A 22705-nucleotide genomic window follows, 5' to 3' on the forward strand; every position below is an offset into this window, starting at 1 on the left:
TGGCATGACCAATACATAGTATTGCCAAAGCAATGGTGACAATTCTTTATCTTTTATTTTTTTTATCTATGGTTGGTGTTAGTGCAGTGAGCTTCAGGTCCAGCTGGCTGAGGGGACTCTTCTCTGGGCTCTGCACTAGGTATTGCAGGGCTTTATGGTGGTTAGAGTTTGTCCTGTTTTGTATAATCCTCCTTTGTGAGCAGACCCCACAGTTCATTGCCATACAGGGCAATGGGTTGGATAACACTTTCAAAAAATTTGAGCCAAATTTGAATTGGGAGCTTTATATGACGTTTTGTCTTAATGGCATAAAATGCACTGTGTGCTTTTTCTTTAGTGCATTCACTGCCAGATTGAAACTCCCTGACATGCTGATGTTTAGGTCTAGATAGGTATAGTTTGTGCAATGTTCTAAAGTGTTTTTGCCAAAGGTGAAGTGGTACTTATTTCTCTGAGAGCTGGCTTTTTTCTGAAATATCATGACCCTGGTCTTGTTTGTGTTTACTGCCAGGGTCCAGGTGTGACAGGACTGCTCTAGCAGTGCCAGGCTCTGCCGTAACCAATGCTTGGTGGGCGACCGCAGGACCGGGTCATCTCCGTAGAGCACAAATTTTATTTCAGCGTCATGCAGAGTGAGGCTAGGGGCTGCAGACTGCTCCAACATCGTGGCCAACTCGTTGATATAGTTATTGAACAGTGTTGGGCTCAGACTGCAGCCCTGTCTCACTTAACGCCCTTGTGAGAAAAATGTGGTTCTTTTATTGCTAATCTTAACACTTAAATTTTAAAACTCCACCTCTATCCCGATGGGATAGCACTGCACTTGTGAGATGGATTGTGGAAAGATAATGTATGAGTAACTATAAGGTATGTTTTGTCATATATTTAAAATGCACAGTGGTTCTGTTCTGTATTCTTTTCCCTTTTATTTTCGTTCCATAATGTTAGCCACAATTCTGAGTGGTTCTGAGTTGTGCTGCTTCAATACTGAGTTCCAATACTGGTCCTCAGAGATGTGCCTGAGAGTACAGCGTGACTACAAAGACAGCTGATATAATCTACTACAGTTCTCTGCACTTTCAGTCTCTTTCTGTTTGTGTCATTTGATAAATATGGATTTGAATGCCAAATTATGTTACATTTTGGAATGTGACAAAAGAGAGCTGATGGGAAATGCATAAATGTGCCTGTGGCTGATAAAACTAATGGTGTAGGGCTAGTATTGGACAGCAGTGCCCATCCACTGCTGAGAGAACACTGAACTCCATACTTCTAGAGCCCTTACTAACCTTGTGAAATGGGGATAGAGGGACAGAGCCATCAGCCACCTGCAGAGCACTTTACATAATAACTAGCAGCATAGGAGATGGAATCTCATTGTGAGTGGGTGATGGGTGATTGGGGGGTAGGGGGCTGAATGTAGGACTGATGCTAATTCCACATGCTTTGGCATTATGATTACAGATCAAGGAAAACCATTTCGTTTTGACAAAAAGTGCCTTCAATTCCACATTGTTTGATACACAGTCAAAAAAAGGATATTAGAATGCTTTGTTTTTTTAACTGAAGAATTGTATTTATGGTATATTACTTTACAGCATTTTCAAAAACTGTCTCCAGCAACAAAAGAAAAAATAGAGACCTAACATAACCAGTTACATAAACTTATAACCATACTTCCCTTGGCATGCCGAGTATGTACTTACCTATGCCCTACATAGAGAATGTCAAATACGTCAGTGTATATCCCTAAATACGTTTTTAATGATTTTAGCTAAATTAACCAGTGGGAAGGGCACATATGCTTACCATTAACTGTTAGGCTCTAGGACCCCACGGAATCCTCAACACCGCGCTCCAAAACTTTAACCAAAGGATAAAGTTTGGAGAACGGGAGCAGCCACAGGCAGATTGTAAGAGGTGGGGAGGACGGTACTGTTACAAGCGGCACCAAACCGGTCGAGATATTGCTCAGGAAACAAAACTGACCCATCTTTCAGATTTTGTATAAATTCAGTCGAACTTTTTTGTGAACCTCTTTTTTTTTTTCTTTTTTTTCTTAAAGAAAAAATAATTTGTACATGAATTAAATTGCTTGGTTTGGAAAGATGGCGGCATTGCATTTGGGGTTCCTGCTTGTTTTCTTAATATTGCAGCACAGTGAGTATTTGTTGCTTGTTTCTTGCTTTTATTGTTCGGTTAAGCCTCTTGTCCTAAACCGTTAGGTAGTTGTAGCTCAGTTTATCTGCGCAAACTCTTAACATGTTCCGACTAGTCGCGCAGTAGATGACATGTCGAGACTCGAGCCTGTCTGCTCCTTAATGCCGTACCCCAATAAATCATCACCCTTGACGTTTTATATCGATAGGAAATTAAAACGCATGCACAACTTGTGATTATTTTGATTCCTCGTTTACTTGTGGTTTGCACAATGCTGTTCTGTTTTATGGGATACTGCAGGGGGTTTCATCCCTTTTTTTGAAGCTGTACCCCTTCTGTCTGGCGGTTTCAAATCAAGTACCTCTTTACAATTCTCGCTGTACTGAGTGGTACAACAGTTGCAACAAAAGGGAGAACAATCTTATATAAACACATTTGTCCCCCCGCCCGCCCCATTTATTTAGTGTATGTCACAACAGATTGGTTGACAAACTGCTGGGTTAATTCTTTTAATTACAAGTATTTGGATGCAAAGAAATAAGAAAGTATTTGGGAATCTCTTCGGAAACCATGGTATTCGCTTTCTATTCGGCAAAGTTAGTATACATAATGCTGTAAGTGTTTATCACGTTACCATTTAAAATTACAATATCAAAAAATGTATTCAAGATAAAACTATAATAACTAACAATAATAATAATAATAATAATAATAATATTAATTATTATTATTATTATTATTATTATTATTATTGTTATTATTAATAAAGCCAACAAAAATAATCCAAAGGGATTTGGTATAACTTTCTGTCGCTTAATTTATCTTTGTGTTTTTTTCCCTCTTATTTTTCTTTTGCAAGTAAGAAATGTGTCAATTTCATTAAACAACGAAAACAAATAAAAAGTAGATATTGATGTTACTAAAATGCAGCCGGGCCTAAAAGTAAAACAAAAACCGGCAAAATATGAGTATTGTGTTTACCAGAGCATTTATACTGTACTTATAATGATGGTCCAGTGGTTAAAGAAAGGGGCTTGTTACAGTTCACTCCCAGTATCTAAGTGGCTTAGATAAAAACATCTGCTAAATGACTTAATAATAATAATTATTATTATTATTATTTATTATTATATTATATTATATTATATTATACAACAAGTTGAAAACTGCAAAGTTGCACTTAAGTTCCGATTGGGACTTCCTCCCTTTCAAGGTATCATGAATACTTTCGTGACAGACCCTCTCCAGGCCTCTGTACTTCAGTGAGCCATTAGTCTTGTAGACCCCACCTCCCTACTAAAGGTATTTTCTGGTGCCCAAAAAAGATGGTGGCTTTCTCCCCATCATAGACATGATGTTCCTCAACGAGTTCTTTAAAGGAGAGGAGGTTCCAGATGCTGACTCACTGTCACATTCTCCAGTCAGTCCGGCCGGTCGACTGGTTCACCATCGTGGACTTACGTGACGCGTACTTTCACGTTTTCATTCGTCCAGAACACAGCAAGTATATCTACTTCACCTTTCAGGGAAGCGTTTATGAGTTCACTGTGCTGACATTCGGCCTCTCCCTAGCTCCTCATATGTTTTTAAAGTGTGTGGATAATAAACTATCTCGACAACTGGTTGATATGTTCCAGTTGTGAGAGGGAGCAGTGACCCACACGGCAGTCGTGACAGAGCATCTGGCGAGACTGGGCCTTGCCATCAACAATGCAAAGAGTCGACTTACATTTGTACAGTGCACAATGTACTTGCTGGACTCCAGTACGATATGCGCATGCCTGTCGAACGGCAGAGTTGCAGCTATATCTTGGGCCCTCTTCAGAGGGGCCTCACTGTCCGATATTTGTACTGCGGCTAGCTGGGCTACTCCACATACTTTCTCCAGGTTCTACCGCCCTAATGTGGTAGATCTTGCCCTGCCTTCGTTAGGCACAAGGGTCCTTGATGGTGTAAGCTCACACCGCTGACCCTTGGGTTATACGGTTCTGATGCGTCCCTCATATGCTGCTGTTCCTTCTCCCCCGCAACGGCTCTGGTATACATTATCCCATACATAGTGCCATTGGTGGTTGTCTTCTCTTTCAGGGAACCAGGGTTACGGTAAGTAACCTAAAGATATCTGTTTAGAAAAAAAAAGAAAAATAATTCAAGATCATTATTTTCTTTTACTTTAATTTTTAGTTGTGCATTTCTAAGTCGCCCTGCATACCCTCAGGGACACACGTACCCTCCATTGAAAGCCCCTGTGTTACAATGTTCGTTGTCAGCTTTTATAGTCGCGAAGTGCGACAGTTTATTTTTATTTTATCGGTAACTTCTAATCACAAGGGTTATTTATAAACGAGTAAACAGTGGAATTGAAGGTTCTTTTAGTTTATTTAACATGTCTGGACAAACAGTGGTATTTTGTGTGGGGGTGAATAACCTCAAAGAACGACACTTATTTAAAATTAACTGGCAGTTAATTAAAATCTGCATAAAAATATATATTATTTTGTGAGCCATAGAACCCCAGCTGTATTTAGTTTTATACAATAGCCCCTATTGGCTGGATGCTGGGATGTCGGACTGCTGTTCTTTTTGGTGATCTTTATGTGCACTAGATTGTGCTTCCTGCAGACTGCCTGTCACGTTCTCACATTTTATACAGGACTAGAAACTTGCACTAGTCCTGAACCCAGTCTTGGCTTTAGAACTCCCCATGCTGAGGAATAATCGTGAAATGACCAAGTGCCAAGCCCTGCTAAATCTGTACTGCATATTGCATGTGGAGTATTGCTTCTATCTGCTGCAGGGATGGAGAGTGTAACTAGTGTGTTCACCCTCATCATTTCTCTCAGTATGGTACTTTGCAAGTCAGCGTCTAAACCACAATGTGAAAGAGCCAGGCTTGTTTTGCATCCGTGGTTTTTAGAGCTTAGAGTGTGCCAGCTGTTGAGAGAGAGAAGAATGTGTAAGATGACAGTGTGTACATACTGGCAGTGTAAGAGTATGTGTGTTTCCGTGGTGTGGGGATGGTTTAGTGGAATGTTGTTTTGTAAGGCTGTGATGAGATTGGCAGCTGTTGGGTCTGAAGTCCTGTATTTATCCACCGATCAGCTACTGTACACATTGCTCTGCTTAGCAGTGTGCTTCCACAACCCTGCCTTGGTGTGATCTAACAGGCTTGCCCCACAAGGTTGAGCTCACTTACAGTACATGTGTCATCAACAATGTACAGCTGTACCATTTGCTTTAAAAATAGTGGTGTAATACAATTCTGTTTTAATTAAGAGTCCAACTGTGAACCAGAGTGGAACTGTGCAGTCGTATTGTCGTCATTCATGTTGATAATGCGTTACTTTTCCACTGTACAAGCAAGCTGAGCTGGGTCGACGTTGAGCAAGCATGGCTTAGTCTGAACCTGTTTTTTTTTTTTTTTTTTTTATGAATCCAATTCCTCATTTCCATGCACACACAACCCGGGTTGAAAAACCTGCTTTCCCTGGTACTTTGTTTCCATGTTCATTTAGCCGACCCGCACTGGCTACCAATCTGAACAGCCCCTGATTCATTTTTTGTTGTACCCTTTCCCAAAACGGGATGGGTGGAAGTACATCACAACACTGACCAATGAAGTGACAAGTGGGAGTTAACTTTGAGTCCACATCTGGGGTGAGCAGGTTTTTCCATGCTTTAATATTATCATATTTTTATTTTTTTTTAACCAAGAAGTCCAAAGAATTGTACGGATTATCAGAAGGAAAGCAATAGCAATAACAACTGAATGCGACCTTAGCTGCAAGGCTTGCTGGGAAAGAGCCACCAACAGCCGTCAAACTCACATGGAGTAGACTATAAATGGGGGTTCAGGAGGAATGTGGGAGAAGCCGGAGCCAGGCACAATCAGCAGGGTTCAGGACTTCACTCTCCTCTGTTCTTTGAGGGTCTCCATCTGAGCATGTCAGCTCTATAATCCCTTGCCAGTGACCAGGATATAGTGGAGGTGACTGGAAACTCCTTCAGAGAGTATAATGAAATGTGGGTAGGTCATTGTTTAGCACAAGTTGTTGAGGGGACTGTAAGGAGGGTCTTTACACACTCTTACACTTTTACACATACACTTGGGAATGATCCTAATGGTGTTAATGTTATGTAGTTGTTGTTTCCTGTTGGGGATGCATATCGTTGATTAAACAAGTTCTTAATAGTATTAGAATCTGAGGATTCATGGAGTCTGTCATGCTTACACATACGCTAACCTGATAAGCCTATGTGTTCTTTCCTCACTACTGTTCTGCATACTGACAGGAATTTAAGCCACTGCTGGAGTGGAACTTTTAGCCTGGAGGTAGATAAGATAAGAAGCTCCATAGTGTTGTGTTGTGTTTCAACACAGAACTCCTGCACAGCTCTGCAGTATGCTGCATATGTATATATGGAATATATTATTCCTCGGAAATTCTCCATTTACATGCAACTTTGGTAGTATGCTAATCTGTGCAGTGCGCACGGACAGAAATTCAATATAAACAAAGGAAGTTTTGTTTTCTGGGAGAATTCCACCAGTGTGCTACTGTACATACTGCAAAAATGACTTTTAGTATTCTACATCTACAGTGATGTACCTGTGCTGATCCGTGGGCACAAAGTGATTAAACTAAACCACATATCAAATGCTGCATACTCTTTAATTGGAATATACAGAATATTCGGTTTGTATGGATTTTATATTCCGCATAACACAGTATTAACTGCAATGTAACATGCAGATACATGTGCTTATGTGGTTTGTCTTGTGATGTCACTCCGAGAGACTCTCTGCAGCACCTGCTCTGGAGGTATCTAATCACAGGGTGTGTCGGGACCACAAGCACGCTGACTCGCTCCTCCAGCTGCTCCTCACACAGGCACTCTACTGTCTTCAGAGGACACCTGTCTGTTCGTCCAGCTGGTATAATTATTTTGCTGCCTGTGCCTCTTTCTGCTATCACCCATATTTGGTTACAGGGGAATCCCACCCCTGTTTCAGTACTGAAATTCAGGCCATGTATCTTGTGTCAGAATTTGTTAAGCACAGTAACCAGTCAATGCAAGTGTTAACAAATGTACATAGCTTTGAGCAGAATTGTGTGATGAACGAAACTACTGTTTTATGTGAGTGTCAGACAGTTGCACAATAAGACTTTCAGTAATTTGATGTGTGGTTTTCTATTGAAACTAGAGTAGGAGGAAATGTGTTTAAATTTGACAGCAGATGGTCAAACCTGAAGGCATAAATGAAAAGTGAATACCTGTATTATTTTGTTTTCAATGGAAACCTCTATTTTTACCAGGGAAACTACATTTGTTAACACACAAGTATTGTATATATGGTTTGTGATGTCTGGAGCTGTTTCCTATTTATCTGACTTGGACTGCTTGCTTACTAAATACTTTGGTATCCCTGAATATATAATCGGCCCATCTTGCTAATTATTTTAATGAGTAAGCTATCTCACAAGAGCAGTGGTACCCCAAAATATGTATCCAGAACTGAGGGTGGGGCATTTACCCCCACTCCTCAGAACCCACGTTGACTAAATATATCTCTAACTGTCCCATTCAGAAAAAGACAAAATATTTTAATAAGCCATACCAGTGGCACTTCAGATAGTATTCATATACCTATCTATGGAGAATGACTGGGTGTGGTGTTTGTAGCGACACAGTGTTCCTTCTGGGTGCAAGACTAAAGCCCCTTTGTCAAAATGGCAGACTCTAATCAGTCATTTTGCTTTTTAAGAATAAACTTTTAATTGATTGTTGTTTAGTTTATGGCAACTCTTTCTAAAAAATGTTATTGCTGTACTTGGTTAGGAAGTTGACAGAGAGAGATGTCGTGATTGCTATGCACACCATGCTCTCCTAACTCTCTTGTCCTCTCTGCAGTCCCCAGGGGGGTTTTGGTGACAGTCCAGACTGAAAACAGCAAGGTGGAAGTTGAGGAGTTTGGAGGTGAGTCGCACAGTTCAGCCCAAGGAAAGAATCGAACTGGAGGTGTACACCAAAGTCATGACCCACATGTACAACAATACAAGCAATAGTCCTGACTAGTTTTTTGTAATGTTTTACAGTCTTGGTTGTATGAAGTTGTCGGCAAATGGGCAGTAGGTTATTGGTTGATAAATCTTTGAGCAACAAGTCTAAGCTTGCAATTCCCATGGTACACCAAGGCATCATGGAGTGTTTTGTTTGAACAGAGACAGTGCTGTCCTGCAAGTACCAGGTGGAGAAAGACCCGAACCCCAGAGTGGAATGGAAGAAGATCCGAAACCGGGACGTCTCCTTTGTGTACTACGAAGGGAAGATTGTAGGTAGGTCTGAGAGCCTGGGGGGGGGGGGGGGGGGGGGGCAGTAATGGATCATTTGCACACTCCAGTTGGAAGACCAGTTGCATTTTACATGACTCAAAAAGTAAAAGCAAATTTGAATTATTGCAAGTTTACTTTATCAGTTCCATATAAACAGAGAACTTTGCCAAAGTCTGAAGGAGAAAATATTTAAGACCTTTTAACAGGTGGTGTAAAACTGCTATAAACAAAATTGTGCCATCTGCCTGTCAATATTACTTCTGAGGTTGACCAGCTTTCCAGTAGTAACGCAGCTAAAGGGAATGTCCACGTGACATGTAAACACTGTTTTGAGAATACTTTTGTACTGTTTATTTTAAATCAGCAGTAGTCGGCATTGTAAATGCAATGCAAGAGCCTGACTGGAGTAAAGAGACAGTTATAAAACTTCAGACCCAAACAGTTCAGTTTAACTGATCTAGAAATACTACATCTCTAATGCTCTTAAACCTACATTAAATAATTACACTGGCTTCCCTTTTTATGTCATTACTCCAAGTCCCAGAACATGATCTACTGTTGGGCCAGGTTTCATTTTAGTCCTTTTAGTCCACTCTGTTGCTGTTCTCAGGGGGTTTCCAGGGCCGAGCGGTGATGGAAGGAGCAAGTATCCGGATAAAGAAAGCCATGCTGCTAGATTCCGGGGAGTACCGCTGCGAGGTGTCGGCCCGACAAGACAGCCGCCCACTCGGAGAGGCCACCGTCTCTCTGACTGTGCTGGGTGAGTGTCTGTCTGTCCCTCTCGAACCCCCTCTATGAACTGTGTGAGAGTCCAGGTACTAACTCTCTCCACCCCCACCCCCCCAGTGCCCCCCGACGTGCCGTCCTGTGGGATCCCCAGCTCTGTTCTGACTGGGACGGTGGTGGAGCTGACATGCCGGGACAGGCAGGGTACCCCACCCTCACTATACCGCTGGTACAAGAACGGGGTCGCCCTCCCAAACACCCCTGCACAGGACCCCCTTTTCGCCAACTCCTCCTACACACTGAACAGCAGCTCTGGGACCCTGGTGAGACACAAATTAATTCACTTTTTTACAAAATTCTTCCATCCTTTACAATGTGTTTGACATTTGAAGACGGTTTTCATAACTCTGCAAAACTCAAAAACTGGCTTGTTCGTAGATTGATGCACATTGCTTTATGTTTTTGTTTCAGCTAAGAAACCAGACGGCCTATTTTAATGGAAGTGTTGCATTGATTGACATTAATAATAATGTCGTTTCTGGTTCACAAAAGATTTTCTGAATATTTGAGGAGGATGCATTTTGTTCTGTTTTGCAGTTTCTGTAAAAGCAGGCACCCCTGTTTTCTTTCTCCTGTGTTCAGAGTGTTTCAGCACAATACATATATTAAAAAGTTTTATTAGAAACGCAAGGTTTATTTCACTTTCTTTGTTTATTCTCTTGCATTCTGCTTGCTGCTGTGATCTATCAACAGTTCTCCCCAGTATTTTACTCTCCGTTCTTCGAGAGAGTCCTAAATGATTTACATTTTGAACTGTTAATATATCAGATTCATTGTAATCTTTTTTCCAAACGTAGGCTACTTTTTTAAGTTAGTATTTGTTACCACAATGTTAAATGTCATGCTGTAATTTTTTGGTTTCTCGTTATCTGGAATTTTCATTGTTACAGTAATATGAACTAGATTGGTGTCAGAATTAACGGCGAAGCGTAGGGCTTAATGGAAATGCAGAGTATTGTTGGAGTTTCAGTTCGTGCTTGTTAAAATAACTGTCTAATCAAAATGAAAAGGCAATATAAAAAGTATTAACCAGTAACATTCACACTGGGGGAAAAACAAAAACTTAAAAAATATATAGCACTAAACTATTCATTTTAATTTGCAAACCCTTTGAACACCAATGATTTTATGTTACTGGAAAAAAAAAAAAAAGATTTGTATGAAGCAGAGTAATTCTATTCTAACCCATAGCAACATACAAAAATGTTTTCCTTTACACTTGCTTTATTTTAGTGTGACCGGGCGCCTGTCAGTCCTGCTGCTTTTTTAAAAGGGAGGTATGGTATGGGGGAGGAAAAGGAGAAAGTGGGAGAGGGTGATGGGTAGAATGGGGATGGAACAGTGTTCAATCACAACAAGACCCCTGGCCCAGTGAGAAGTGTAAGGGAAATCAAATGAAGGGAAAGTGCACCCTCGTATGGTAAATTTAGGAACTACATATTCAGTACTGTAGTGCGTTTGTCTTGTGATACTTCACAATGACTTTGAGAAGTGTTTCCCAGACAGGTGTCTCCTCAGAGGCTTAACTGTAAAGATCACATCTTAGACCTTTATGTGGCATCCCCACGTATATAGAAACTTCATACAAACTACGTGTTTTGTTTTTTTTTTTGTTTGTTTTTTGTTGTTTTTTCCTTCAAAAATGAACATTTTTATTATGAATTTAAGAAATCTTTCTAAGGTAATACATGCATTATCGTCTGTCTGATAGATAAATCAATTTATTCCTCAGTATGTAAGCATGCATCTGTCTGCAGCGGTGTAAAAGGGATCCTTCCATTGATTTTTTTACTTCTTGCAGACAGAAGGGGGAGGATTGAATTGGATATTGTTTTATTGCTGCAGTCGACATTACTGGTAACCCCCTTGTGAAATAAATTGATCGTCACTAAATTCTGTTTAAAATACTTGTGCATGAAACAACATTATATTTTCCTTTTACACAGTGTCTGTATAGTTGAAATGCTGCTGTATTGTTTTATTCTCTCAAAAAGGCTCCAGTCGAGATGGCAACCAGGTGATTTTAACCATTTCACAGCCACATTGCTTCAAGCTCGGGACATGCTTTGTCTCATACCCATTTTACTATTTCACAAACCATTCAGTCTGAGATGACATGCCCCTTTAATTATGCCCACAGGACATTTTTTGTCTTCGCAAACTCATATTTCTAGTTATAAAGTATTGGTCTGGGCAGAATGGCTTTTAAGGTTGTTTTTACTAGGAAATCCTTTTAAGGGGCCGTCCTTTGTGTTATTAGGAAAGACCTGATTTCAATAGCGGTGATACTGAGCTGCCTACTAACCCTGTGTGTGTTTGTGTTTTCTGAGTAGCAGTTCAACACAGTGTCGAAGGGAGACTCCGGGCAGTACCAGTGTGAGGCCTCCAATGGAGTGGGGGAGCCCCAGCGATGCGCTGCCAAGTTCATGCAGATTGGTGAGTCTGCTGCGCTGCTGGTGCACCTGTCTTGTTATTTTTATGCTGTCCCGATTTTGCAGTGATTTTTGAACCCTGCTGGTTTACTTGGTTTGCCTCTCAGATGATTTGAATGTGTCAGGGATCGTGGCTGCTGTTGTGGTGGTGTCCCTGGTGGTCTCGATGTGTGGGCTGGGGGTCGTCTTCGCACACCGGCAAGGATACTTCAACAGTGAGTACACTCCTGTCTCCCAGCCTGGGGCTGCTCTTAAAATGGGAAGTGAGGAAGCTCAAGCAGCTGAAGAACGAGGAGCAGACACAAAGAAACATGGCTCAGCGGTTCCTACTGATTGTCCTATCCCTCCACAGCTACAGGGCTGTAACTCAGCCCCTCACATGTGTGGAACACATTTGCAGTTTGACGTGTATCTAGAGCAGGGTTGCCCAGTTCTGGTCCTGGAGGGCTGGTGTCCCTCCTGGTTTTTGTTCCAACTGTACACTAAATTGCTTAATTGGACCAGTTAAGCTTCCAATAAGTGCTTGATTGGTCCAATTAACTAATTTAGGGGATAGTTGGAACAAAAGCCAGGAGGACACCGGCCCTCCAGGACCAGGATTGGGCACCCCTGATCTGGAGAAACAATTTATTCACTTGTAATGAAACCTGCTGCATACTTCAGCACAAGTTATTGACAGTATCAGAATCTGGGATATGTGAAGGCATCTGTCTGTTGCTTTGTCACATTATCTGTACATACTATGGTTGTGGGTCACGGTGATTTGCTTTTTCATGTTGGCGCTGTTATTTGTATTTACAGCGGTGTGGCGTTGGTTGTACTGTATATAGTTTAAGCTTTAAGCTTAACTGTTAAAAAATATTAAGGAAAGGTTATGAATAGTAAACCTATGAGCCAATTCTCACATTTTAGAACAATTTTTTTTTTTTATGTTGTATTTTGACTAATTATTATTATTATTATTATTATTATTATTATTATTATTATTATTATTATTATTATTATTATTTAAGTAGATTACCTCACAAAATGCCAGTAATTAAGTAATTTAATTAATTAATTTTGCAAATTCTGCAACAGCAGGCCTGTATATAACAACTGAGTGTACTTCTCTTTCTCTTTATTTTCCTGTACAGAGGGACATGGGCGGTAAGTATTCCAGATTTCTTTGTGTTCCAGAACTGCTTTGGTTTTAAAGGTGTGATGAATACATTCTAACAGCACTGTGAGAAGACCTGGTGGGTGGGGTAGGTGTTTCCTGGTTTTCATGTTCTTGTGTCGTCTGTGCTCAAGCTTGGTCTAACATCTAATTCGTGTTGCCTCGGTTTTCAACAGTCTGTTGAAACCAGTCAGTTGTTGGTGTGGGAGGGGGGGGGGGGGGGGGGGGGGGGGGGGGCTGCTGATCTTCCTTCATGGTGTCATGAAGATACAGTGGCTTGCGAAAGTATTCACCCCCCTTGGCATTTTTCCTATTTTGTTGCCTTACGACCTGGAATTAAAATGGATTTTTATTTGGATTTCATGTAATGGACATACACATAATAGTCAAAATTGGTGAAGTGAGATGAAAAAAATAACTTGTTTCAAAAAATTCTAAAAACTAAATAACGGAAAAGTGGTGCGTACATATGTATTCATCCCCTTTGCTATTAAGCCTCTAAATAAGATCTGGTGCAACCAATTACCTTCAGAAGTCACATAATTAGTTAAATAAAGTCCACCTGTGTGCAATGTAAGTGTCACATGATCTGTCACATGATATCAGTATATATACACCTATTCTGAAAGGCCCCAGCGTCTGCAACACCACTAAGCAAGGGGCACCACCAAGTAAGCGGCACCATGAAGACCAAGGAGCTCTCCACAGGTCAGGGACAAAGTTGTGGAAAAGTACACCTCAGGGTTGGGTTATAAAAAAATATCCGAAACTTTGAACATCCCACGGAGCACCGTTAAAGCCATTATTAAAAAAATGGAAAGAATATGGCACCACAACAAACCTGGCAAGAGAGGGCCGCCCACCAAAACTCACGGACCAGGCAAGGAGGGCATTAATCAGAGAGGCAACAAAGAGACCAAAGATAACCCTAAAGGAGCTACAAAGCTCCACAGCGGAGATTGGAGTATCTGTCCATAGGACCACTTTAAGCCGTACACTCCACAGAGCTGGGCTTTACGGAAGAGTGGCCAGAAAAAAGCCATTGCTTAAAGAAAAAAATAAGCAAACACGTTTGGTGTTCGCCAAAAGGCAGGTGGGAGACTCCTCAAACATATGGAAGAAGGTACTCTGGTCAGATGAGACTAAAATTGAGCTTTTTGGTCATCAAGGAAAACGCTATGTCTGGCGCAAACCCAACACCTCTCGTCACCCCGAGATCATCGGCAGGGACTGGGAAACTGATCAGAATTGAAGGAATGATGGATGGTGCTAAATACAGGGAAAATCTTGAGGGAAACCTGTTTCAGTCTTCCAGAGATTTGAAACTGGGACAGAGGTTTACTTTCCAGCAGGACAATGACCCTAAGCATACTGCTAAAGCAACACTCGAGTGGTTTAAGGGGAAACATTTAAATGTCTTGGAATGGCCTAGTCAAAGCCCAGACCTCAATCCAATTGAGAATCTGTGGTATGACTTAAAGATTGCTGTACACCAGCGGAACCCATCCAACTTGAAGGAGCTGGAGCAGTTTTGCCTTGAAGAATGGGCAAAAATCCCAGTGGCTAGATGTGCCAAGCTTATAGATACATACCCCAAGAGACTTGCAGCTGTAATTGCTGCAAAAGGTGGCTCGACAAAGTATTGACTTTGGGGGGGGGGGGGGGGGGGACGGACAAAGTTTTTTTCTGTTTTTTTGTCTTACTTCTTGTTTGTTTCACAATAAAAAAATATTTTGAATCTTCAAAGTGGTAGGCATGTTGTGTAAATCAAATGATACAAACCCCCAAAAAATCAATTTTAATTCCAGGTTGTGAGGCAACAAAATAGGAAAAATGCCAAGGGGGGTGAATACTTTTGCAAGCCACTGTATTTCCTGTTGGATATTACTTGAGCCATTCCAGCTTTTATGGTCCTATATAAGTTCACAGTAAAACCAGGAATGATTCAAGGTGCTGCACAATAGGATTCTTAAGAGTCCTTGGATACTATAGAAATGCATGTCACTGCAGTGGAAAGGATTCAATAAAACCGTGACCTGTGGAAATCCTGCAGTGAGATTGGTTAACCCTCAGCTTGCTGTAACCTGTGGTAATGCCTGCCGTGAGTGCCATCCTCAAAGTGCTTTTCAAATGTTTTCACCTTCTTGGAAATCTCTACATCGCAGATCATTTTGGATCCCCCAATACGAAGACATTGTTCAGATCAGCAACCAAAACCTCAAAACAGTTGAAACGTGAGTCCAGCATGTGATCACAGAGTATGTTTCTCAATAGGGCAGTGTAAGACCACCAGACTCTTTCCACTTGCAACTTCGAGTTTGAAGCCAGATATCAAGAGGTGAAAGGTTGGGTCAGAGCTGGGCAATTCTGGCCTTTCTAGGCCAAGTGTTTGTTCCAACCATGTTCGTAATTGTTTAATTGAATCAGGTCCCAAATCCATTGATTATCTCATTACTGCCTGTTAAACCTGATGTAACATTGCTCTTCAGGACTGGACTTGTCTTTCCCTGATAAACCACCTGTTATGCTTAACATAATGGCACTACTGCCCTCTAGTGGCCACTGCAGTTAGTTCTGTGACTGTGTTTGCCTCTGTACACTTGACTGACCTTTGTGTTTCGGGTTGGCTCACGTTACGTGGTATTTGTTTTTCCTCATTGGGGATGAAATTTGCATATATTCTGGCAGGGTATCTGTCCATTCACCCATCTGTCTGTATATCTTAAACATAATTTTGCATATTCCTATTTTTTATTCTATTGGTACACAATCATTTTTCATTATACAGAAACTTCAAATTTTGAATTTGCAGCCGTGTCGGGAGATTATGTTATTAATATGTTTATTATATTACTAAAATGTTTACTTATATTAATAAAGATGTAAGTATATAGTTATAGACAACTTTATTTATAGCAAATATTAAAATATTGGTGCTACTGTTGAATAGCAAAGGGAATGCACTATTTGATCATCATGTGCGGGTAATTCAATTAACCCGTGATGCTGTTACATGTTTTTTTTCACCGTTCAATGGGTATGTTGTTTGATTATATCTTAACTTTGGTAAAACTCCATTCAATTGAGATGTGAAATATGCAAACCCATAAGGGTCTCAAACATTTCTTTTTGTTTTAGAAATGGATCAAGTGAGTACTGTACCGCTCCTCAAGATGTAAGTCATGCTTTTATTTTTAGTTTTGTTTTTATCATCCTGATATCACTTGTATGAAATATTACAAGGAAATCCCTTTGTTGCTGCAACCAAAGCGTTGAGCGAAATAGAGAACTGACTTGAACCCTTTTAAGGACCAAGCATTTTTCAGTGGGATGATCTAGCAGGGCCAGTTTTGCTGTATTTGATTTCCTACAAATTCACTTTTTTTTTTTTTTTTTTTTTTTTTTTTAAACAGTAGCATCCGCAATTGTTGTCCTTTTTTCTGAATGCTCTAAAGTTAAAGTACTTCAGAAGCCATAAAAACTTTTTTTCAACAGTGTTTTTTTTTTTTTAAGTATTTTTTTTGTGTGTTATTCTGTGACCTGAGGGACCTTTACAATTTTTTGTTTACTGTTTTTGTGTTTTATGCCTTTTATATAAAATAACAATAAATAACACTGAATTGGCAGCAATAACACCATAGAAAAACAAAATATGCTAAATAGTTATATCATATTTTATATGGAAAAATTGTTTAGATTTTTCTCATTGTACCAAATGAAGGAACATTATACCTTGTCAATTCAGACAATGTTGCACTAAGAACTATAATTAGTTTTACTCTGATTTAGTGTTCTGGGTCAATTATTGTAGGAAATGTCTGGTGAAATATCAGAAATGCGTAGAAAGCCTGCAGAGAAGCTGTGTTGATAATGGGTGAATGCAAACCTTTTATTTCAGTATTCCCAGGATTTCAAACATACCCAGTCCTTCATGCTGTGAGGAGCCAAAAGGATCCCTTTCCAAGAGCCTCTGTGAGGACAACCCAGGACTGCTCACTACCACCCCCCATATTCCCAGGACTGAGACCACTACCCTCCTCCCTGCTCCAATCCTGATCTGTGAACCATGAACTGGACTGAACAAGGGAATCCCCTGTCTTGCTGTCAGGCTGCAGACATGTGAATGTTTCATTTATTATCACCATTGTATTCCAATAGGAGTTTCTGTTGGAGGATGTGTTCAGCAAGAGCTGTGATGGAGAATCTGCAGGCTCCCTGACTCCGGTGGCAGCAGTGTGCTGCTGTTTTTATATTGTAGAATTATGTTGCCTGGTATCTCCATCTTCAATTCTCTTCTACCTACTTAACTCCTAGGTAACACTGCCATCTAGTGGTATGAAGGTGCACATACAGCAATTACCTTGAATCCACCTGAAGATCTTTTTCATAGTGACAGGTTGAAGATTTAACAAGAAATCAAAACGTTTCAAATATTTTTGGATTACCTGCAAGAGGGTTAAGAGCCAGCAGCTTGTTTTCAATAATTCTGAATTATTCTTGGCAGTCCTATCCCTGTCAAGGCTGGTTCATACTTCAGTTGTGTAACAGTTGCTGGTAGTGATTTCCCCAGTTGAATTTTTCCAAACTGTAGCTGGTTATGTCTCATGTGGTCGCAGCCAGTGCTTAAATATGAGAATGAAACTGTTCCAGAGTTTTGAGAGTGGTTACTGAATTACCTTTTCATTATTCTTGGGGACCACTACAAGTGGAAACTCAACTACAGCATTGCAACAAAACTTAATAGAACACATTAATGACTTTTTATATGGCTACCTTTTTTTAATTTAATTAGTCTCTTCTCAGATGTTTTATTTCATAATTGCTCTGGTTGACTGTATCTGAATCCTAGAGTGAATCAGAGGTATTGAGGTGTACCCCCTAAATGCACCAGTGTATTTTAATTAGGAACCTGTTTGTGTCACCAGAGTAACTGCCTCTGCTTGGAGTGCCTCTTGTATTGTTCTGTGATGTATAAGCTGGAATTGTATTACTTTGCACAGACTTGTTTGTGAAATGTAAATTAAACTTTTTGGTTTTCTTATATAATGTGGAGTGTTGAAGTCTCAATGAAGCATATTGATAGTTAATCCAATATATCCATCCACACAACTGTTGTTATTGATGCACATTAAAAGTTAACCCTATGAACAACAACCACGAAGCTTCTCATCTGTTAAGATGCAGTGTGTCTGTTTTAATGATTTGAACAGCAGCAGGTCAAAATACCAGATCCTTTAAGCCTGCTCCATGGCAGATCTCTCTGCTGGGACTTATCTAAAAGGTTAGGGAATTCTGGTTTATAGCATTAAAATAGACCCAATATTCTTACTGGTGCAATTAATCAGCAACCCTTTACTTTAGAATGAGGATCTGAAATGGCACTGGTGAAGCACAGGAACTGTTTTTATAGGACCTGTATGACCTGATTTTCCTATAACATGTCTAGCTTTAAAACATAAAACAAAGCAAAACATTGAAAGACATTCTTTACTGTTTTCCAACTGCAATAAAACCATGATCATCAGCCATTTCTTTGATGGTAGATCTTGTCAGTACAGTGGTCTGCTTGACAGCTACCAGATGGTAATGTCCTCAAAGCTGTGTTCTATTGCTTAGTTGGATTAACTAAATGTGCCCCAGTTGTGACAGCATATTGCTTTTCGTTACTATTGTGATGTCATGATCTATATGCTACCCCAGCTCCTTTAGAATAGGGTGCTTCTTGTGGAAGAGGCAGTCTGATCAGTCACTCTATTCTGTATTTTTACCATTAGTTAAATGAGAAACAGCTGCTGTCTTAAAAAAAAAAAAAAGTACTGTATTTGCAGTTGGTGCATAGAGTGAAATCACACTTAATAATCGGATTAATAATGCCTCTTTTTTTACTTTACTAGGTGAATTGTTATAATCAACCATATGGGAGAAAATACACCTATGGTACTACCATAAACATTGCAATTTAAAATAACAATTTAAAGTTGTAATTCAAGTTCAGGAATCTTAGTAACTGACTGCCAGCCCAAACCCTAGTCCTGGGTTTGTTTCACATATTTCAACCCTGGTCCCTTTCAAGCTGTAACAAATGTGACACGTGTACAACGAATACCAGAGGCACATTACTATAGCTGCACGAACTGAGGACTGAGCTGTGCAGAAACCAGCTGCTGACAATCAGGTGAAGGTCATTGGTGGTGTTTGGGCTAATTTACCATTCAAAGTGAAACAAATGAAGAAACAGCTGATTGGATTTAGATTGATTTTCTTACTCTGGAGAACAGAAATCAGCACAAATCAAGCGGCTGTTTCTTCTGTTTTACTTTGCATGGTAAATTAGCCCAGTCACCACCAATGGCCCTCAGCAGATTGTCAACATCTGATTTCTATGTAGACTTCAATCCAAATAATTTGTTCATATGTAAGGCTCCACAAGGTGAATATCAAATACGTTTTGTATATTCTTCCATTCTTTAAACTTTTACACAAAAACATGGTTTGCAGAATCTAGTCCAAAACTCTAGACTTGTACATTTTAAACAGTATACAGCGAGTAAAATGAGAATTCATTTTATGCAATGTTTGCTCCACTAGACCAGAAGTTTCCAAGCCTGGCCCTGGAGTTACTGTGGCTGCTGGTTTATGTTTCAACCAATCTGTTACTTAATTGAACCCATCATTGGCTTAATGAGTCAAGATTAACAGGTGTTCCATATCTTTAGCCACTGGTGAAGACACCTATAAAACGTGATAGGGGCTCTCCAGAACCAGGGTTGGAGACCCCTATGCTAAGACTAATGATGAGTGAGTCAGTCATATTTTGACCTGCACCCAGCCCAATTAAATTTATATTAATATTCATCTGAACCCAACAAAACTATCAGGTTTGTGATCATTACCCTTTTAATTACTATTGTTTTATAACTACTCATCTACAACTACTGCATTTAGCTATAACCAATCATTCATTTACATATGTAAAATATATCTTAAAAATACAATCTCTTCAGAAGGGACATGCTTGTAGGTGCACTGACCAAAATGTCCATCCCATGTGTTCCTAGAATGGCAATGTTTGCAGAAAAACACTACCAAAAAACAACTCTGTGTGTGACTCATGACAGATCAAGCCCGCAGATGTGTGCAGCATATTGTAACATGCTACATGCAACACTGGACAAGACACACCTGTTTACTCTCAAACAATGCGCCAGTCACTATATTTCTAGTTAAATGAACCCACTATGAAATAAGTATTTCACAAGCAAATACATTAATAAAGTTATTTATTAAATAACTACTGAAGTATCCAGTAACATGAAAAGTTAGACAAGGGATGCCAACATTGCTGGGTGCAGAGCAGGGGATTACTTGGAGGTCACTTCTTCTAACTTGGGCTCTGGAAAAGAAAGACAGAGGGGACGTCGCTGTCTCTTGAAATTGTTGAATTTAAAAACATGGTAGAGACAGGCAACTATCTGGCTTGCTGCAAAGAATCAGTGAACTGTGGCATTGGACGACAAGACAGTAACAATACTACTTGCCGAACAGTACTAGAATGTACAGGTTTGGATTCTGTAATCAGAGCAGAGCACCAGAACTTACCAACAAATTTGAACTCTGGAAATTTGGTGAGGTCACCGCCACCATACAATCTCTGCAGTTTGGTCATCTCATCATTCAAGTTCCTCTGGTACTCTGGGCCAGCATCCACAACTCCTCCAGCACTCCTGCAGGAAGGGGGAGAGAAAGATGCAGTTTAGATTGCAAAACTCTACACATCTACAAATATGATCATTTCATTTAGAGGTATAAAAGCCAAGGAAACTTACATTTCTCTCAACCTTCAATCAATGGAAGATACCAATAAGTAATCAAACCAGGTACATTTAAAGGTCTCTCTGCAGTCAGTGTCATGCTTTGAGTTTACCTCCTCATTTTCTGCCTTGCAAGATAGGCAGTTGCCAAATGCCAAAACCAAGGTGAAAATACTATGATAAACGTCAGCTCTAATAAAGATGTTGTTTTTAAATTATGAGTTGTCCTAACCGAATGAACAGATCACAAGCAAGCAAGGTACTCACTTGCTCTTGGTGGTGTACTCTCGGAGCTTCTCGACAAAGAGCTTCTGCACGGGGTCCAGTTCCTTTGCCTTGTTAAAGGCGACTGCAGTCAGCCCCAAGTTCCTGCGGAGCTGCAGGGAGACAGCCGAGCGCAGGAGGGGGTACAGCTGGAATAAGCGCTGCAGAATCATCCTGGGGTATCACTGTACAGAAAAAGGGAAAGTCAGGGGTTAGAGAATAGAGGAAATGCACAGGGAGATCATCCATAACTTATTATAACTCAATGTTAAAACTGTGTCAAGTAAACACACGCTTTTGTTGAACAACGTGTTTCACAAATGGGTGCTTCACAGCAGGAAATTATAGAGAACACAGTAAACAGACAACATGACTGGCACTTAATTGAAATCAATTGTGGGCATTTTTATTTACATAGTTCAGGAAGAATGACTACAGGTAGAAATGCATCTTGTTAGAAGAAATGACCATGTACAGGTTAATCTAAATGAGAGGGGTGGCTCTCAAGTCAAAGTGTTCTATAGTTTAGGTGTCAGTAATGTAAAAGGTAAGGTCACAGTGACCTACATTCAGTATGAGAAGAGTAATATCTTGGGTCATCAGTACCGTGTGCAAATAGAGGAATTATGCATTATTTACCCCACTGCTGTGTAAAAAAGTAGCCATATATACAGAGACAGAAGTGTTTTGAATGTGGTTTGATTTCCTTTTACACCACTAGGTTAACCTATCCCCAACCTTAACAGTGACTGACGAGCAAATCAATAAGGCTAACGTTAGCCAAAAACATAACCCTAACCCAGCCATTCATACTGGTGCAAGTAAGGCGGTCAATGCCCTAAACTGGTTTATAGCAGTCATTTCCATTGACAATCTGAAGCCAAAACAAAAGCAGGATACCATACTTTCTGTGCTTAATAATTTAACGTATTGAGAAGACGCTCTTGTTTTTGTATGCATGATAACCTAATTAAACAGCCCTTGACTATAATCATTAACACACAGAGACGGCCGAATTGTAGTTAGGTACCATTACTAAATATTTGTCCTGCAAACAATATTGAATTGAAATTGCATTTTTTATAATTCATCAATATTAATAAACATACAAACAAATAAATACATTCATGTCAAGTTCACACGCAAAATCACACCACAAAACGCATTCTTAACGTGTACACTGTCACCTAAACACTGCTGATTATAAATTAAAAAAAAAAAAAAAGATATTTATCTTTTTAACATAAGGGTTTGGTATTATTACTATAACACAACAAAACTGAAAAAGTCACCTTGCTCAACCGCTGACGCTCTGCACTGTGGGAAGGGGGAAAGAAATTGCTAAGCCGCAGTGCACTCTGGTTAAAAGGACACTACAGTGATCAATAAACAAATATATAATATTTTTCAATTCAAAGACTACAATCAAATTTTATAAATATAGTATATGTATGTCTATAATTTTGTGTAAATAAACAACTGATATAGAAAGAAAATGTTTACTTTTTTTACAGCTTCCGGTGATCAACTGAATCTCGAAATCATATTATTTTTTGCTGTATTCCATTTTTGCACAATAAATCCAATTGGACATAAGAATCTGGCCAACATACCAGCCTCTGTGGTTTTCATTTGTAATGTATTTGTTTAAATGTATAAGAGGGACTACAATTGCCATCTTGGAAGGTTTAACTGTTCAATTATCCAGCAACGTGAGGCGACGAGGGTTTTGTTGGGAATTGTAGTCCAAGTTCGGTG

The 22705-nt window shown here is 39.9% G+C and overlaps 2 protein-coding genes across 3 annotated transcripts; one reads left to right on the forward strand and one right to left on the reverse strand.

Moving 5' to 3' along the window:
• The first annotated feature begins 1887 nt into the window (after positions 1–1887).
• Positions 1888–20266, forward strand: LOC121328049 (junctional adhesion molecule B-like). Of its 2 annotated transcripts, XM_041272511.1 has the most exons (11): positions 1888–2160; positions 8074–8139; positions 8385–8498; positions 9106–9255; positions 9342–9544; positions 11615–11717; positions 11821–11928; positions 12850–12862; positions 15038–15106; positions 16011–16047; positions 16771–20266. In XM_041272511.1, exons 1-11 carry the CDS (start codon positions 2109–2111, stop codon positions 16810–16812), a joined length of 957 nt encoding a protein of 318 aa, XP_041128445.1. In that variant the 5' UTR covers positions 1888–2108; the 3' UTR covers positions 16813–20266. The 2 variants fall into 2 exon arrangements, with proteins under 2 accessions (XP_041128445.1, XP_041128446.1); XM_041272512.1 differs by lacking the exon at positions 15038–15106.
• LOC121328051 (ATP synthase-coupling factor 6, mitochondrial-like) lies at positions 20136–22316 on the reverse strand. The gene is made up of 4 exons (XM_041272513.1): positions 22240–22316; positions 20951–21132; positions 20472–20596; positions 20136–20265 (listed from the first exon to the last, which is right to left on the reverse strand). The coding sequence occupies exons 2-4, from the start codon at positions 21118–21120 to the stop codon at positions 20234–20236; spliced, it is 327 nt and encodes a 108-aa protein (XP_041128447.1). The 5' UTR covers positions 21121–21132; positions 22240–22316; the 3' UTR covers positions 20136–20233.
• Positions 22317–22705: the final 389 nt, after the last annotated feature.

The sequence above is a fragment of the Polyodon spathula genome, chromosome 15 (genome assembly GCF_017654505.1).
Source record: "Polyodon spathula isolate WHYD16114869_AA chromosome 15, ASM1765450v1, whole genome shotgun sequence".
Lineage (NCBI taxonomy): Eukaryota > Metazoa > Chordata > Actinopteri > Acipenseriformes > Polyodontidae > Polyodon > Polyodon spathula.